The 13,376-nt window shown below is 42.0% G+C and overlaps 1 protein-coding gene across 6 annotated transcripts in view; it reads right to left on the reverse strand.

Moving 5' to 3' along the window:
• Positions 1-13,376, reverse strand: part of Dzip1 (DAZ interacting zinc finger protein 1) — a 48,080-nt gene that overhangs the window by 22,858 nt on the left and 11,846 nt on the right. For 5 of the 6 annotated variants that reach the window (XR_010046871.1, XM_063246943.1, XM_013141426.3 and 2 more), the window contains 6 exons: positions 10,492-10,653; positions 8,771-8,905; positions 7,421-7,483; positions 2,472-2,612; positions 2,011-2,059; positions 401-457 (listed from right to left, as the gene is read on the reverse strand). Coding sequence is in view for 5 of the 6 variants with exons in the window: in XM_063246943.1 (XP_063103013.1) it covers positions 401-457; positions 2,011-2,059; positions 2,472-2,612; positions 7,421-7,483; positions 8,771-8,905; positions 10,492-10,653 (607 nt within the window). In the remaining variant the exon portion in view is untranslated. The remainder of the gene's footprint in view (positions 1-400; positions 458-2,010; positions 2,060-2,471; positions 2,613-7,420; positions 7,484-8,770; positions 8,906-10,491; positions 10,654-13,376) is intronic. The other variant, XM_013141428.3, reaches the window with a different exon arrangement.

The raw sequence follows: 13,376 nt of genomic DNA on the forward strand, positions 1-13,376 counted from the left end.
CAGCCACAAGGAGGACAGATCAGAACCTGCAGCAGAATCTCCACTGTGTCAAACCATGGACGTGGCCACTGCATGTGGCCATGGCCACTGCACGCAGCCACACAGACCACGGTGCATCACAGAGCGACACACTAGAGTGAGGCCGAAGAACTGCCAGTCATCACCTTGTGAGGGGAACCGTAGAGTAACAGGCACAACCAGCCAGAGCCCCACAAAAATCACATGACATTTATAATCTTGGGTTCAGCCAAGGATCAACAGATAAATTATATAATACCCAAGAGCACTGGTTTTCAGAGGAGTCTCTAAAAATAAAAAATAAGTAAAAGTTACAGCTTGGATCATTGTTTTATTTGAAATAATAGATGTAGAGAGTCCAAAGCCCATCACAGAAACTTACTAGGTACAGTTGGGGCAGCTAACTTAGATTCAAAAGGTTGCCGGGTTAAAGAATTTCCTGAAATAACAAAACAAAAAAATGTTAATAAAAATCACAAGCTATGCATTAAATTTTGGCAGTATTTAACCCAGCTTTTCTCTCCTAGAAAAACAACAAATGAAATTTCAAATAGAAAACACGCCACCCAACATAATATATTAAACATGGATCTTTTAAAACCCATACTTTCCCTAGAATTACTGTAGTCACATATTTATGATATACAAGTAATTATAATTAGGCAGATATTTTTAAAAATATTTTTTGGTATTTTTTATTTTTTTAATTAGGGAGGTATTAATAATAATATAATTTTTTTTTGTTTTGTTTCGTCTTTTTGAGGCAAGGTCTCACTATGCAGTTCAGGCTGGCCTCTGGCTCATTTTGTAGCCAAGGCTGATCTCAAATTTGCAACAAACCACCTGCCTCAGCCTCCCGAGTGCTGGGATTACAGGCATGCACCACCATGCCCAGCTATGATTAACATTGTTATATACTATTTTTATGTAGGTAGCCCTTATTACCTGAGTTATCACTATTCTAAAAGAAGTTAAAGGCAAACTACAATATTCTTTTTTACCAGTCTTCATCTCAAAAGTGAAGGAAACCCACCTCATATATCCCAATACCCAACCCCAGCCTCCATTAAGTAGGCAAAGATTCCTGAACAATACAGGAACCAAGCAGTACAGGAACCAAGGCTAGACTCTCCGGGCACAAGGCCTGGCAGAAGCGGGCATCTTTAGGCACCAATGTCAGGGGCTCTGAGTTCCCTCTTGGTTTAGCTCCTGACCAACAGGAGACAGGTGAGCTAGCACTGGTCCCGTCGGTAGGTTATGTTTACCCCCACCATGCTCAGAGTCAACCTCCAAGCACAAACCACCACAATTCAGGCTAGAACGGGAAGCCCTCATAGAGCTTTAGAATAACTGGCTAGTAAGATGGGAAGAGCTGACACCGATGTGTGGTTGGTAACTGGGATGCCCCACAGGGGTCATCCTGCTTCATCCTCAGAACAAGCCTGTGAAAACTGAGGGGAGATCTGTGGCACAAAGCACCAAAGATGGGCATCACACCCCAATGAAGGACCCTGTGCTTTAAAAAAAAAAAAAAAAAAGAGCTGAAGAAGTCCCTTTTTTTTTTGTACGAGGCATTGACCTCAGGATGCTGTGCTCGCCAGGCAGGTGCTATGCCACTAAGCTATATACTCAGCAAACAAACCACCTTTTTTTTGGTACTGGGAATCAAACTCATAGCCTCACACCTGCCAGGCAGGCACTGTGCTGCTAAGCTATATCTGCAGCCCCGGATCCGGTACTTTTAATGCTAATTCTAACCCATTAGAGGTGAACATTACTGGGCAGGCACAATGTGTTCTGATTTTAAACTATCCAGCAACAGTGTAAAAGTCTGTGAACATCTTCAGCTTTCTTTGTTATGGTAAGAGAGCTCCCACATAAAGGCAGATCTCCCGGATCACATTATACCGGGGAGCTCCACCGTGGACATATGAGTCAGCGAGGCTCGTAGTCTCTGCGCAGTGGGCTGGCACAGGGCTCCCGTCCACTCACCTTTGGGCTCACTGACGCTGCCCAACGGTTTACTGGTGAACTCTTTAATCTGCAAAGAAAAGCAGTCTTTGATTGATTCCTGCTTGAGATGGAACAGGAACCGACAGGATAACGGCTGGAGAAAGTTGTTAATAAATTAACAATTTTGCTAAATGATCCAAAGACACAGAGCACAGGCACCTTAAAACACAAAGGCAAGTTTTATCAATAAATGGATATTTGAGTTTGGCTGCTTCCTATCAATCTTCAAGTTTATTTCTAAATTCTAACTGAATCAATCTGCTCTATGATATTTTCAAATACCTTTATAAATTTATTTCAACATACAAGTTATTGAAAGGGAGGAAACAGTCCAGTTTTACCTTACACAACTTCCAAATGGTTTAAACTAAAAAAGCCATGTTCTATCAGTAAACTGCGATGCTTAAAGAAGCATGATGCCAGGCAACTGCCAGACATACCTGCTGCCTCTGAGTGATGATTAGCTCGTTTTGCTCCTGGAGCTTCTGGCCTAGTTCTTCTATCCTTTTCTTATAGAAAACATTACTCGCATTTAGATCCTCTATCATTGAGGTTCGAAGCTTTTCTATATGTGACAGGAGCTGAAAAATAATTGAGGTGCCATTTGTAAACTACATGTACAATGCTTTCTTCTTGCCAAATTGTTTGTTTTTTGTTTGTTAAGACAGGGTCTCACTATGTAGTTCAGGGTGGCCTTGAACTTACTACATATCCCAGACTTGCCTCAATTCACAGTGATCTTACCTCAACTTCCCAAGTACTAGAATTACAGGCATGAGCTACCATCCCAGCTCTGCAGATTTTATGTGCATGCCCTGACTGGCCTGCTGGCTTTATGCTATTTATTTGTATCAAGTCACTGGATAAATCTTCAATCACTGTGTCAAGAACACGGCTCTAAGAAGTGCTTCACTTTTTCCTAGGGAGCTCATGCCCAAGGCTGAAAAAACTGGTAGCTGTTAACATGAGCACACTATCCAAATTCAAGGGCAACTTCCAAATTCAAAGCCAGCCTGGGCTACATAGTGAGTTCGGTGGTAGCCTGAACTACGCAAGCAGACCTAGTCTTTAGACATAAGCAAACAAAAAATAAATTAAAAAGTTAGTCAATAAATAGTCCCCAAGGAAAAAGGGGTAGAAGGGATTAGTAGCTGAGGAAAAGAAAGGAGGAGAGGGAAGAAGAAATTTTGTTGTTTGTTTGCTATGCACTGGGATTGAACTCAAATACTTTATTCTAAATTACGCCAGACTCCAGTCTTTTATATTTTTTTTTCTATTTTCTCACAGGTTTTCACTAAGTCACCCAGACTAGGCTTTACCTAATGATCCTCCTGTATTAGCCTCCGGACTATTGGGATGACGGATGTGCACCACCATACCCACCCCTAATTTAGTTTTTCATCGACATTGCTTTGTGCTAGATACTGTGTTAATAGTCACCTCACATTGTTTAATACTCATCGCGGTGTTATGGAGACTTGTTCTGGCCTCAGCACACAATAAGGAAACTCAGGTATAGAGAGATAAGGGAACTGGCCCACTCTCAGGTCCCTGGATGGGACAGAGCCCAGACTTGAACGTCTACATCTGGCTTCAAGGTCAACCCTGCAAGTCCATGCAGGGCCTGCGCTTTGTGCTCCTGTGAGCAGGCCAAACACTGAGCTAAGCCACGCTCCTGAGTGAAACCTCAGAAGGCCATTTTGTGTGCTCTTGGATACTAAGAGTCCCTCCAAAGACACTGTCGAGGGCTTCTAACTATACTCACACAGACCCCTGGAAGAGCACCCCCAAAAATGGTCTGAGAAACACCAAACTAGAAAAGCCAGGAGAAATGTGAGGTATACCTTGGAGCTGATGGACAATTTGGGAGAGTTGTCCCAAGCCTCAGTAAGCCAGGGGCCAAAGGGAAAAAAAATAAGATACGATATCATTTTGAAACTGTAATTAAGCGACTAGAAAGGTGATATACTGTCTCAAAAAGCACATGGCTCTTGAGCCCGTTATCTTGTTTCTCATTTCCAAGCTCTTTTCCTCCACCAGGACCCACAGACCCCCATCTTCCCTTCACTGTGAGACCATCCCACAACCTCCCGAGCTCTTGGGCCTCTTCTGCTGGAGAAAAGGGTATGCCATCGCTTATCTGTGACTCCCTTTGAATGACCAGTTTCAAAAAAAAGTGAGAAAGACTGCCAAGAATCTAGGTAAAGCAATAAAAAGCTGGCAAAGGTAACTTATCCTGAACAGGGAAACACAATATGTGCATTGTGGGAAGAGTAGGCACCAATCATGTGGAATAATTATAGCTAGGTCTCAAGCAGAGATTACTGAACCCCTCTGTTAGGGTTCAAGAGAGGAGGAGGAGAGGCCAGCAGTTTCTAAACAGCCAAACCAGCAGACAAGGGAGCAGCGCAGCCTGGTGGTGTGTGTGGCCATGCAGCTCCAGGCCTGGGTTACAGGAGGCCTTGCCTTCCTCCTCTGTGCCACTGACAGTCGGTCTTATCACAACTGGCGACGAGTGTCGAAACCACAACTTGCATGCTACTCCAGCCACAACGTCAGTCTGGCTGCCACCCACTGGCAGTCAGCAAGTATCGAAAGAGTGCCAGCTATATTTCAGGAACATCAATGGGTGCTAGGAAGACACCAGAGGGCTCAGTAGATGCAGCTCTTCATTCATAAGGGGGAGAGACGGACAATAAGCAAGGAGACAAACTAAAGCAGTAATCAGAACTATGTTTGTGCAGTGATGTGTGCCACAGAAAAGGGTGACCTTGCCAGATGGAGTGACAGAGAGGACCTGACGTGGAGGCCCAGGAGCGTGGGGCAGTCAGGATCCTAACAGGGTCCTCAAGGATGTATCCTCTAATGTACAGACACTAAATGCACCCTGATCCTCGGACTGGAAGGAACCTATGATGTGCAGGTTGATTTCCAAGTCCCACTCTGCTGACTCTGAGTTCATGAAAAGGAAGACTTTCTTGGGGGGGCTTTTCTTCTTCACTGAGTCCTTTTCAACAGTTTCAAGTCCTTCCTGAAGGGGAGAATGAGAGCAGGAGACACTCTCCAGCTGGCCTTTGGGAGACCAACAACTGTGCTGAGAAACGGAATGGAGAGAGACAGCCTCTAAGAGCCGAGGGTCCCAACCCAACATTTCCTGCCAGAGCTCTAACAGGTCATAGCCCAGTTGATGCCCCCAAAGGGGCTTGTGAGTCCTTGACAGGAGGACCCTACTGCCCTATGTCCGGACTTTTATTCCATGTAAACAGTGCGAGAACAAATGCAGATTGTTTGTAGTCACTAAATTTGTGGTAATTTGTCACAAAGAATACAAAGCTAATCTGGAGGGGAAGGGAAGAACCAGCCATGTGACCAGCAAGAGAAAGGAGTTTCCATTTGTTAAAAACACAAAGTGAGAATAGAGAGAGAAAGAAACAGGATGAGGCTATAATGGAGGTCAACCAAGCAGCCAGATTATTTCACCTACTCTGTGGAGACAGGTTAAGAAGGGGGAAGGCTGGAACAGGGGAGACCAACTTTATAGCAAGCTCTGTTTAATCCTAGGCCACTTTGCCATGATCATTCCTCATGACTCCATCACTTCACATCTTCAATTCTTCTACTTTGCTACAATCACATGGCAATCCTCAAAGCAGGGATTGTTTCACGTTTTCTTAGCCACGTGGTCCACAGTGATGCTCAGAAACTATCTCCTGCGCTGAATCACTGCCTTGGATGACATAATCTGCAGTCTATACACACTGCTGTATGAGTGTATATGCATGTATGTGTGTGCTGTATTTGTGTGTCTGTGTATAAACATTCTAAATTATTTATAAGACTAAATGGTATTACAAATGGAAGGGAGGGAAAAAAATCATGGTTCTTATTTTCTTCCTAGTAATGTCTACTTTTCTCACCAAAGTTCTACTAGAACGTTCTACAAGTGTTAGTGGGATATTTCTCTTTTATTTGTTTTATTTTAGTACTATTTAGTCTTTTCTTTCTTTCTTTTTTAATTCCTCAGTGTTCATTTTTTTTTTTCTTTTTGTTGCTGCTGTTTAGACAAGGTCTCACTGTATGTGGTCCAGGCTAGCCTTGAGCTCACTATGTAGCCCACGTTGCCCTCAAACTTCCAACAATCCTCCTGCCTCGGTCTCCCAAATGCTACGTTTATAGGATGCAGCACCATGCCCAGCCAGTGTTCATTTTACTTAACAGGAACACAAGCTAATGAATTTTACGGTCATTAAAACATTCATCATGCTAGTTATTATACACATCTAAACTGTATAATCTGTCATACACTATACTTAGTACTATGCTAAGTACTTCTTTTCAGAATCAGGCATGGTGGCACAGGTCTATATAGTCCCAGCACTTTTGGGAGGTTGAGGAGGATCACAATTTCAAGCCCAGTCTGAGCAACTTATCAAGACCATTGTTTCAAAATAAAAAAATAAGGCCTTGGGTTCAATCCCCAGCACCACCAAAAAAAGGAAGGAAGGAGGGAGGGAGGGAGGGAGGGAAGGAAGGAGGGAAGGATGGAGGGGAAGAAGGAAAAGAAAGAAAGAAAGAAAGAAAGAAAGAAAGAGAAAGAAAGAAAGCAAAGGAGGGAAGGAAGAAAAAAGAAAGAAGTCTTTGTAGGAAATGTGCAGGAAGAGGAAATATTTTTCTCCATCAGAAAAGATTTACAAAGGATACAAAAGGGACAAAAGACAATTTCAAGTGAAAAACGAGCCAGCTTTCCTATTTTAAAATCTTCTCTAATACATCTACTTTAGATTTTCTGCATCAGTGGAAATATATTTTAACATGGAAATTTCTGACCTTTCCCAGTAAAAGGTAATTTTATTTTATTTTCATTAAAGTGATTTTAATGTAATCAGTCTTCACCTTTATTTATATTACAGCTTTGAAATGGAAAAAAATTAGAAACTTATTCAGCAATGGCAAAAGGATCAAATCATTTACTCCAATAGCCACAGGATCATCATAATGCCATTAAAAATCATGATTTTGAAGAATATTTTAAAACAGAAAAATGCTTAGGATCCATTAAGTAAAAAGTGTAAATTATGCAAGACTATATATGGAGGTCTAAACATACAGAAAGGCAAAAAACTAGTAGCAGTAGTTATCTTTGGTATTAGTTATGAGTCACTTTAATTTTGTTACGAATTTCTCCACAAGAGTTAGGTGGACAAATACTACCTTGATTAGAAAGACAGAAATAAAAAGAAAGAAATATCTTCTAAAAAGCAGCTCGCTTAGGACCAGGTTGAGGATCAGTAACAGAACATTTGGCCCCCACACTCACGGCCCTGGGTTCACTGCCCCCAGGACCACACAAAGAAAGACCCACTCAGAGGTGCTGGTTTCTCAGTCTTACCCGACCCTTCTCTTTCTTGTGCTCCTGATGGAGAGCTTGAACTCGAGCTGTCCACTTGCTTTCCTATGTGAGAACAGAACGAGTGATTCATTTTCAACTGTCACTGAATCTTCAGCAGGTACTTATGAAACAACCCAACAATCTGGTACCCTTTTAAGGCCCTTTTAAGGCTCTATACAGCTGAAAATGTTTGCTTCTGAGCTTAACCGTTAGTAAGGCAGGATCAGCAAAGAGTCTCTTACAGAGTTCACAGTAACTATTTTGGGCTCCAGGGATCAGACCACTGTCACAGCTATGGGTACCAATGGGCGGGGTTGTGTTCCAATAAAATTTCACAGGCAAAAATGGTACTAGTTGGTCAACCTAAGGGCCAGGAGAAAACATCAAGGTTACTGGGTCCATGGTTCTAAATGGACCATGCAGCTTACAGATAAGAAAAAGAAACTGAGGTGACCCTAGGAATTCCTATGGCCGTCAGTTTATGGGAGACACATTGGGGTCTTAGCCCCCCAGGGCAAGTGTCAGTAGTTCAGGCCCGGCGTCCCAGCCCTCAGCCTGGCACCAGGCACCTTGCTGGGCAGCCCCTTGCAGGCTGGGAGAAGATGAACAGAAGGCCTTGTACAGGAAAGAGGACACTGGCCAGGGATTCTGGACTGCACCTTGTGAAACAGGGGTGATCAAAGGATTTCAGATAGGAGAGTGGCATGGTTGGCCTGGCTGCAGTGGAGCAGGTGGACTGAGGGCAGGACACGAGCACCAAGTGAGAAGCTGTAGTCCACGTTTCAAAAGTATACTTACCTTTCCCTGAGGAACATGAACTGTTTTTTTAAACATACTCAATTTATCGGCTCTAATCTATCTGTTATGATTTTTAAAAATTGCCTTTCTAAAACCACGATGACCAAAATAGCATGTGAAGATTGTGCCAGTTACAAAGGTTCATTTCCCAACAATTACAATGACATGTAAATAATGTAAAATACCATTGGTTCAATAATGTAGCAGCACAATTAAACTCTAAAAAATCAATCAGGTACCGCAGTGTACCTTTGTGTGTCTTCTCAAAGTGAGATCTACATCTGAAATATGAAAAATCACATCACAGTGTCAACTGGTTACCAGTTCATGCTGACCTTAGGGAAAAACAATTTCCTCCTGTTTCCTATCCATATGCACTAGTCAATGAAAAGCACTTAATGAATCTGGCCTGTGTTAGACGACCAAAAAAAAAACTAGTTACCTTCGTGTTTACCAAAAGAGAAACTCATTTTGTGCAGATGACATTTACTATGAAAGACTTGGTGAAAGAAACCAAGTTCCTGCCACTGCAGTTCCTGCCACTTCACACACCTGGCTGTCAAGCAGCTGCATCACATTCTGGAAATCCTGAGGGTTCAGGCGGTCTTCTTTAAGCTCATGTGCGTCTTTCAACGTGCCTATGTTGGACTTGATTTGCATATTGGACTTCTGGATTTCTGACAATTGCTATAAAACAAAATTCAAAATCCCCAGTACAAACATTGTACTCTGATAACCCTAAAACGCCGACTACAACTGGGGAGCACGAAGCCATCACTGAAGCTGACTGTGCTTTGGGCATATCCCATGTGCCTTCTTCCCCGCAACCTTTCTCTTATTTCTCCTGCTCTCTGGACTCTCCAGTCACCAAAAACAGAGGAACTGGATGCAGCAGATCCTTAGCATAATTTAGTGAGAGGCCAACTGTGAGGGGACCACATCTGGAAATCCACCAGGGATGCAATGTTTTAGTTTTACCCTTTGCTGTTAACCACGGGGAAGGGGGAAACCCTCAGAAAACTACAGGAGGTAAAATGCCAACCTGAAAAACAAAAGAATAGGGATTATAGTTCCCCATTCTTTACATATGGGCCGCTCACGGTGACTTCATTTCAAAAACAAGGAAACAATTAGCTTTCAGTAAATGAAAACTGATTTCGGTCAGGTGACCAAGGTCCACAAGGACAGTGATAAATCAAAGAGACAGTGTGCACCCTCGGAATTACAGGTTGAAAGCAGCACTTTCCCTCCAAGTTCTTCCTCCCCACAGTCTATAAACCTGATCTAGTGGTGAGAAAAGCATCATATATGCATCAATAACCAAGATTAGGATTTATCCAGTAAAAAACTGGCCAATTCTGCCACCAAATTGTTAAAGTCATCAAAACAAGGCTGTAAAATAAGAGGAGGCTACGGAGAAGGAGACAGAACAACTAAACGTGACTGGCACAGTGGATAGGACACCAATAGAAGAAGGACATTAGAAAATGAAGAGCTTAGAGAAAGACGCAAGGATGCATCTTTGTTTCTGAAACTCACTGGCCCCTAGAGGGAGCTCAAGGATTGTCCCTCAGGTTCCCTCCTTCCTTTTCCCCCATCAAGACTGAGGAAGGCTGTAGACTGGCAGAGGGGATGAAGGTCCTGCCCCTCTGGTCACCTCTGTGTCTACCACCCATGCTTGTGACCTGGGAAGGGTGGACCAGGGCTGTTCCTCTAGAGGTCAGGGCCTCACTGAGCCAGCTCCTACATGATACAGACCCGTCCTCCTTAGCAGACAGAACAGGGGTGGCCGATGAGCTTGGCAAGAGTTCTTGTTCATTCTTCCTGTGTCAGATTCCTTCCCTGCCACGTTGGCGGTTGGGGTCAGTCTTTCCAGTCATTATAGGGCAGGTTTTCAGTTTAAAGCAGTGTAACCAGGTAAGGAAGGAGGGACCCGCTTCTATGTCCACCAAATGTACCAGCAGGGTATAGTATCAGGTTTTGGAGCCAAGCTCTTAATCTCAACAGAACAACTTCCTCTGATTTGTTCTGTCTACCCAGTGATGAGCTTCTCAGGGCCCTCCCTGATAAACACACTGAATAAATCCTAATCGTGGTTACTGAGACTTATCTGACGCTTTTCTTATGATTAGATCGGGTCTCTAGGCTTTGGGGAGGAAGAGCTCAGTGTCTGTCCCAGGGCTAGTGAAGCCCCTTCCCCAGGCCACAAGGCCATTCCAACACCACCCATCAAGACAACCCACACTGTGAAAACATCTAGGTTCAATACTTACATACTCTAATGCTGAATTCTTGGAAGTTAATTCTTTAAACTCCTTCATAAACATCTCCTTGACTTTCTCCATTTCATCAACTAGTTTCTCCTTTTCTTCTTCTTTCCACTTGTCGAATAACTTCAGAAAGTCTTCCTCTTTTGTTTTCTGCATTTCATATTCCTGAAATTATTTTATTTTATTTTTTGGTATGGGGGATCGAACTCACAGCCTTATGCTTGTCAGGCAGGCACTTATGCCACTGAGCTAAATCCCCAGCTACTGAAATTATTTTAACAGGTGGCTTTAATACACAGCTGATACACGGCAGATGTACAAGATTTACAGTAAGTGGTCACAGATTCACCTCAAATCTATAAGCCTCTATTGCTTCTTTCCATTAGGCCCCTAGCACCTCCTGTGGTGGCAGGTCTGTGCATAATAATTCTTCCAAGTTAAAGGCAGCAAACCTATGTCCGCGCATCCCTTGAGACACCTACACAGTGACCTTCAGGAGTGTGCTGTGAGCTTGTGCTCCAGAAACCACCCAGGAATGTGTAAAACACAGACATACTTTTTTTCAGCTTTTATTTTGTATTAGTCCATGTTTGCAGTATGTAACCATTACATTCCTTGTGGGGAGTTGGTACATGTACACAACACACCTGAATTCCATTTTTATTCCCTCTCTTACTCTTTTCCTCCCACTCTCTCTAGCTCTTGGTCCCCTTCACATTTGCAAAAGATCTGGTTCCATACTTTCTATTATCTTTCATTTTGTTCTTCATTTATACACTGGGTTTCTCATGTAAAAGAAACCACGTGATATTTATCCTTGTGGGTCTGATTTATTTCACTTAACATTATGGCCTCAAAATGCATCTAATTCCCAATAAATGACTCAAGTTTCTCCTTCTTTATGACAGCATAGTACTTCCCTGTGTATAAATATCACAGCTCCTTTATCCTTTCCTCTGTTGATAGCTATACAGGCCACTATCGGTAGCTATCTAGCTATTGTGGATTCTGCTTCTATGAGTATACAAGTATCACTGTATTATGATGTCTTTAACTCTTTCAGGAAAGCAAATTCAAATCATCTGACATTAGTACTGACCCAGAGAAATGAAAGGGACTGTAAGATGAAACAATGAACAATTCCACAGCAACAAATTAGGAAACCTGGAGGAAATGGACAAATTCTTAGAAATATACAAATTACCAAAAGTAACACAAGATGAAAAAGAAAATTTCAAAGATGGCACAAGAGAGTGAATTAGTAATCAAAAACCTCCCTTCTGATCTAGAGCCAGAAGCTTTTAGTGCTAATGCCACCAACTATTTAAAGTAAAATTAACACCAATCATACTCAAACTTCTCAAGAAAAAAAAAAAAAAACCAGAGAGAGACAGAGAGAGAGAAAAGAAAACATTTCCTGAAAGATCCTCTCAGTATATTTTCCTGATGCAAAAGACACTAAAAGAAGAGACAATCACATGCCAGTAATTCATGAAAACATGCAAAAATTCTCAACTAAATATTAGCAAAGCAAACACAGTAACAGCACATTAAAAGGATTATACTCTAGAGACCAGGTATGGTAGTACACACTTAAATCCCAGTGCTCAGGAGGCTGAGGCAAGAAGATCACTATGAGTTCCAGGCCAACCTAGGCCACAGTGAGTCCCAGGCCAGCCTGAACTACAAAGCAAGGCCTTGTCTGAAGAACCCACAGTTAACAACCTATGGTCAAAGGCTAAAAACTTCTCCCCGAGACCAGGTATAAAACAAGGTACTGGAGGCAAAACCGTATTTGCAGAGGGCAAGATTCTATATGAAGACAGTCACATAGAATCTGTAGAAAAGCTACTGGACTATTTCAGTCAACTTGCAGGATACAAGGTTAGCATGAAACAATCATTTATGTCTCTACATTCCATCAGTGAGTAATCCTAACCGGAAATTAAGAAAACAGGAAGTTAAGAAAACAATTCTATTTAGAAAATGGATCAATATGCCCATAATAATATTTACAAAAATTACTATTTCAGAAATTTTACCAAAAAGATAAAAGATTTCTAATTCCAAAGCATCACTGAAAAGTATTAAAAGACACCAAGTAAATGGGAAACAGCCTATATTCATGGATTGACAGATTTACTATTTGTAATACTTTCTAAAACAATCAATAGATTCAGTGCAATCTCATTCCAATAGCCCTTTTTCAGAAATGAAGAAGTTAATTCTCAAATTCATATGGAATTGAAAGGAACTTTGAATAATCAAAACAATAATGAAAAAGAAAAACAAATCCAGAGAAGTCATACTTCGTGGTATAAAAACTTATTACAAAGCTACACTCAAACAAAATAATATGGTATTGGCATATGACTAGACATAGAGACCAATTAAATGGAGCCAAAGTCCAGAAATAAACCCAAATATCTAGTTAACCAATTTTTAACAAGGGTATCAAGACCATTTGATGAAGGAAAGAAGATTATCTTCAATAAATGGTGCTGGGGAACTGGATGACTACCTATAAAAATTGAATTCTAACCTCACTCTGCATGCAAAAATTAACTCAAAATGGACCATCAACCTAAATATAAGAGTTAAAGCTGGCTGGAGATGGTGATACAGCCCTGTAATCCCAGCATCGTAAGAGGCTGAGGCAAGAGGATCACAAACTTGAGGCCAGCTTGGGCAACACAGCAAGACCCTGTCGCCCCACAGAATTTTAAAAAGACCCTATCGCCACACAGGCTTTCGCTAAGTGGAGTGAACCTGCCTTGCATGCATAAGGCTGTGGGTTCTCTCCAAAGTACCACACACACACACACACACACACACACACACACACACACACAGCAGACAAGTATGAACATTGGATGTGAAGAAATAAG

Source organism: Cavia porcellus, unplaced genomic scaffold (assembly GCF_034190915.1).
Source record: "Cavia porcellus strain 051 isolate PalLab524CR breed Dunkin Hartley unplaced genomic scaffold, mCavPor4.1 scaffold_4, whole genome shotgun sequence".
NCBI lineage: Eukaryota > Metazoa > Chordata > Mammalia > Rodentia > Caviidae > Cavia > Cavia porcellus.